General features: G+C 40.2%; 1 protein-coding gene across 1 annotated transcript; it reads left to right on the forward strand.

Annotated features, from left to right (window-relative positions):
- On the forward strand, positions 1-4,386 carry LOC130223482 (gastrula zinc finger protein XlCGF8.2DB-like). Its single transcript, XM_056456328.1, has 2 exons — positions 1-76; positions 2,467-4,386. The coding sequence occupies exons 1-2, from the start codon at positions 1-3 to the stop codon at positions 3,267-3,269; spliced, it is 879 nt and encodes a 292-aa protein (XP_056312303.1). The 3' UTR covers positions 3,270-4,386.
- The last annotated feature ends 1,357 nt before the right edge of the window (positions 4,387-5,743 follow it).

Consider the following 5,743-nt stretch of genomic DNA (forward strand, 5'->3'; position numbering starts at 1 on the left):
ATGGGTGACAAAGTGTACTACAAAAGAGTGGACTGTCCAGAATGGAAAGGGCCAGGAACTTTCATCGCTCAGGATGGTGCAGTAGTGTTTGTAAGACATGGAGGGACTACATCAGAGCATTAGAGTACATCATCTCAGACTGAGAAAAGTGTACAAAGAAGGTAAAGATCAACATACAACAAAAACTGATGAAGACAATGACATAGACAATGAACAAGAACAAGACTTTACTGAAAGTAACCGACAGCCAACAGAAGAGACTGAAGTCAATGTACAACAAGGGGTGAGACAAATGCAGGACAAAAGGAGGCAGCATGAAGCAGAAGAACACGCAAGTGATAATGCAGAAACACAGAGGGATGCTAGTATGGAAACTGTGGTCATGCTACAAAAAGGACAAACTAAAAGCTACAGAGATAGAGAAAAGGGTGTTTTACACACAGCTGAAGTCCTGGGGTGTGCAGGTAAAGCTACAGGCAAATATAAAAACTGGTATAACCTGTTGCTTTTTGAGCCCACTAGTGTGGCAGGTACCGCAGAATCTGCTGACATGTCAAATGTTGAGAATCTACAAATTCAAAACACTTGCTAATGCTAACTCCACTAATGTATGTGAGGATATGTGTGTGTCACAAAAGATGTAACATTTGACTTTGCAAAACAGGATGAGATAAAAAGCTGGATAGATAACCACATCTTTGAGGAAGTAAAAGATGAGAGACAGAAATGCATTTCCACTTGGTGGGTTTGCACTTACAAAGAGACACCTAATGGGGTTTTACCCAAAGCTTGTCTTGTAGCACGAGGTTTTGAAGAACTAGAGATGTCAGAACTAAAAAAGGATTCTCCAAAATGTTCTTCAGACTCTCTTCGGCTCCTTGTGGCAGTGATTTGTCAAAGACAGTGGAATCTGATTTCTACGGACATGAAAGCTGCATTTCTACAAGGAATGGAACTGTCCCGGGACCTTTATATCAAACCACCTCCTGAGGCAAACTGTGAAAAAAAGCTATGGAAGCTAAAAAAGTGTGTGTATGGTCTGGCTGATGCTTCACTTTACTGGTATGAAAGAGTGAAGGAGATTGTCATAAAGTCAGGAGGAACAATGCCAAGTGTAGATCCAGCTGTGTTCTACTAGTTGGATCAAGACTGCACTGTGGCTGGTGTACTCGCTTGTCATGTGGGGAGGCACACAAAGTTTCTCCTCATCAGTAATACCTCAGATCCATGTTTCAAGTTGGGCGTAAGGAGAACAACAGCTTCTGTTATGTGGGAATAAACTTTTAAACTATTGACAATAAGGTGCAGGTTTATCAGGAAAACTACATCAAAAACATACAGCCTATACAACTGAATCCTGCACGATCAGTGGAACAGGACTCCTTACTTTATGAAGAGGAAAAGGATCAGCTATGGTCAAAGGTTGGCCAAATTCTTTGGGCTGCAAGACAAAGCAGGCCCGATGTCATGTTTGATGCCAGCAGCCTAGCTTCAAGCATTAAAAATGCCTCTGTACAAACTATTCATGAAGCAAACAGAATTGTGTGTAAACTTAAGTCCAAAAAGGTACTGCTGAATTTCCAATACCTCGGGAAAGACTGTGAGCTCAAGATAGTTGTATATCGTGATGCCTCTTTTGGAAATCACTCAGATGGGGGAAGTCAAGGAGGACATCTAATTGTTCTTATGGGGAAAATGGAACAGCCATGAATATAACGAAAAGGGAGTAAATTTGCCCAGAGTGTATTGAGTTTTTTTTTTTTATTTCAAAGCATGTTCCCAGAATATGTCAAAATAAGATGTCCACAAATATCAGTTCGTTTGTTGAAACACCGACAAAGTTTTGGCCAAATTAAGCCTCAAAATCACCCCAGAATGGATGAAAATGACCCAACAGCACACAGGGGGAAAGATGAACATTCCAGTCTTTATGCAGATACTGTACAGGTATGTCTCATGTCTGTGAGGCAAATATTCAGCTGTGTTCAGTTGTTACCCCAAGAACTTTGTGTTTACCAGTCAGGCACAGAATGAACAGGTATTCCCTGTCTGCTTTACAAATTTTAGAAAAACATTTTGTTGTAATTATAAATATATACGAATAAAAATAGGCCATTTACAGTTTTCAAATCCGTCTTACCAATATGACAAAAATAACTTTTGTGAACAATTATGTAAGAAACTCTGAAAACTGGACTGACATAGTTTCAATTTACTATAACTTCTATGTTAAAAGGCTTTGACACAATTTACATTGTAAAAGCACGAGATAAATAAAGATGAATTGAATCTGCTTAAATGTGTACACGTTAATGGACCAAGCACAATATGATCTGATTCATTTTACATTTAATGTGCATCAAAATTACAGTGTGTGTAGCCAATGTTTCCAGTGTCTTTTCACTTTTCAGCTTTTAATGAGAGTTTTTAAGACGTAATGAAAACTGTTTTATTTATTTATTTCAGACTTAATTGAAGAGTATGAGGGGAGTAAAGAGGAGGAACATCATGTCAAAATTGAGGAAAAAACTCAATTACAGACTGATGGTATTTTAAAAAGGAGAGATGAGAATCGTTTCACCTGCATCTGCACTCAGTGTGGAAAGAGTTTTGAAAGAAAAGGCAGTCTTAAGATTCACATGCAGATCCACACTGGAGAGAAACCATTCACATGCAATCAGTGTGGGAAGAGTTTCAGCCAATCATCACACCTTAATGAACACATGATGATCCACACTGGAAAGAAACCATTCACATGCACTCAGTGTGGGAAGAGTTTCGTCCGGTCATCATCCCTTAATCTACACACGAGGATCCACACTGGAGAGAAACCATTCACATGCACTCAATGTGGGAAAGGTTTCATCTGCTCATCACACCTTAATCGCCACATGAGGGTCCACACTGGAGAGAAACCATTTACTTGCCCTCAGTGTGGAAAGAGTTTCAGCTGCTCATCACACCTTAATCACCACATGAGGATCCACACAGGAGAGAAACCATTCACATGCACTCAGTGTGGGAAGAGTTTCAGCCAATCATCAGACCTTAATCAACACATGAGGATCCACACCGGAGAGAAACCATTCACATGCACTCAGTGTGGGAAGAGTTTCAGCAAATCATCATCCCTTAATCAACACATGAGGATCCATACTGGAGAGAAACCATTCACATGCACAAAATGTGGGAAGAGTTTCAGCCAATCATCATCTCTTAATAAACACATGAGGATCCACACTGGAGAGAAACCATTTACTTGCACTTAAGCTGAGGGCACAATGGACTTTACTCCCAATAGAGTTCCATTCATACACACAAATGCGTCAGACCGGAAATGCAAGTTCGTGTGTCAAGTTTCGCAGTTCACTGCCTTGCAAAGTTCAAACTTGGTGAACTCTGACCTGCAAAATCGCATCACTTGACTGCGTGAGACCAATTAAAGATCAAAACATGACCTCTGGGCAGAAATTTTAAATATGGACCAATCGCTCACTTTTTTAAATATCTAATCATCTTGTTTAATCCCGCCCTTTTTCGCAGTGCCGTACAACAGAATTTCGCATGCTCAAACTCTAGTGTGACCGCAGCTTCGGTGTGGGATGAGTTTCAGCAACTCCTCAGACCTTAATAAACACATGAAGACCCACACTGGAGAGAAACCATTTACATGCACTCAGTATGGGAAGAGTTTCAACCGATCAGCAAACCTTAATGAACACATGAAGATCAGCACTAGTGTGAAAGAGTGTTTGTGTGCTTTGAGTGTGAGAAGACTTTTATTACAGCTCCAAAATTGAAACTGCACCAGACAATTCACACTGAAGAGACCGTACAAGTGTTCACACTGTGACAAGAGGTTTATTCAGTTAACACATCTGAAAACACAAAAGAGGATTCACACTGGAGAGAAACTGTACAGATCTGATCAGTGTCTACAGAGTTTCGCTCCTTCGGCGCAGCTTAACAAACGCATGGACAAAAAGTTGCACACATGACATGAATGCAGCAAAACATTTTCTCATGTGCACAGGATGTTTCATGTCTAAATAATAATTGAAAAGGCTGAGTGACGGTATACTGTTTTCCAACACTCCTACACTGCAGTAGGTCGGGTTGCAAATGTGTTGCGCTCCTCACGTTTACCGTAAACACATTGATGGCGGCTGAGAGAAGAACAGTTTCATAAACATCTGGCAAACAGCACCTCTGCGGCTTAAAATCTCTTTGCAAGTGATTGTACAGGTGCGGATTACTTGTATCATGTAGTTAAAGTGTTGCTGTGATTATATCCTAAGTTCTTTATCTTCATTATTATCCCTAGACATTTGTTGGTTGCTTTGATTGATTGTTCTATGAGTTACATTTTATAATAAATAATTTGCATTCAGGCTATTTTGTTGGCTCATCTCTCTTTTATGGTGCGACTCAAACAAGCGGGTCATAACACTTTGTAAAATGTGTCCAGTTGTATCCGACATCTTGTCCTTTCAGTTATGACCATAGTTGTGAGTAGGAACCTAGATTGAGCGGTAAATTGAGAACATTGCCTTTCGTCTCAGCTCCTTCACCACAACAGACAATCACATCATCTGCATTATTGCTGCCGCTGCACTGATCCATCTTTTAATCTCACATTCCATTCCTCTTGAGAAAAAAAAAAAGGCACATACTTGAACTCCATTTGGGGTAAGGACTCTCCTTTAAACTGGAGATGGCCACCTTTTTCCAGTCAAGCACCATGGTTTCTGACTTAGAGGTGCTGTTTCTTTCCCTGGACAACGTTATCTGCAAATGGCAGAGACAGTCCTATCCTGCACCTAAAATTATGTCAGTAAAAATAATTATATTTCTGAGATCAGCCTCAAAAATAACACATTTACAAAATAAAGTGAATAAATAGATGGATGGATAGACATTGTAGTGGTGGAAGGGGAAGTAGGATGGCTTGTTCAACTATAAACCAAGATGAAGCTCTCTCAGGAGGGATGGACCAGTGCGCGAGATGTCTCAGACTGAAGGCGTAATAATGAAATAAATGTTTAGGGAGCCCTAACCCTATTTCATCAACTGGCTGTTGCGATGTACTCCTATGCCACCTAGGGTACTTATTGTTCCAGATAAATTAATTGACTAAATTATCAAACTGATTTAAATATTGTAAAGAAATATTTACAGGGATATACTGAAGTAGAGAAGTAACTTTAGGAATGCAGTTCATTTCGAGTATGATAGTTTGTTATTTTGAGTACCTCAAAATTTCTCAATTCTGATGCTTGTGCAAAATTAGTTGACAACCGTCCAAAATTAATTTTAGCTCTTATTACTAGATCTTAGAATCACACCTGAAAAACCACAAAAGCAGAGGTTTGGCTTATCTTTAACTGCTTAAGATCAATGTGCACCAGATTAGCAAGAGACAACATTTGTTTAAGTTTCCTTCGCCGACTGGCCATGATTTGTTGGTGACTCCGCTTCAGTGACATCCTTGGGATTGACTCGCTTGTGAGTGGAAGTTATCCTGGGTTACCGGGGTGACAGACTCTGTTGCGAGTCGATTTGCAGAAGTTTTTTTTGCAGTTTCGGTGTTGCATGGAAAGTTCTTTGCGATCCGATTGCGTGGCGATGCAGTGTCCGAGAGCATTTTGAAGACCAGATGAGCTGCAGCATTCTGGAGAATCTGTAGAGGATTAAGGGTGCAGGATGGGAGTCCAACTAGAAGAGCACTTTAGGAGTCCAGCCT

Source organism: Danio aesculapii, chromosome 4 (genome assembly GCF_903798145.1).
Source record: "Danio aesculapii chromosome 4, fDanAes4.1, whole genome shotgun sequence".
In the NCBI taxonomy this organism is placed as follows: Eukaryota; Metazoa; Chordata; class Actinopteri; order Cypriniformes; family Danionidae; genus Danio; species Danio aesculapii.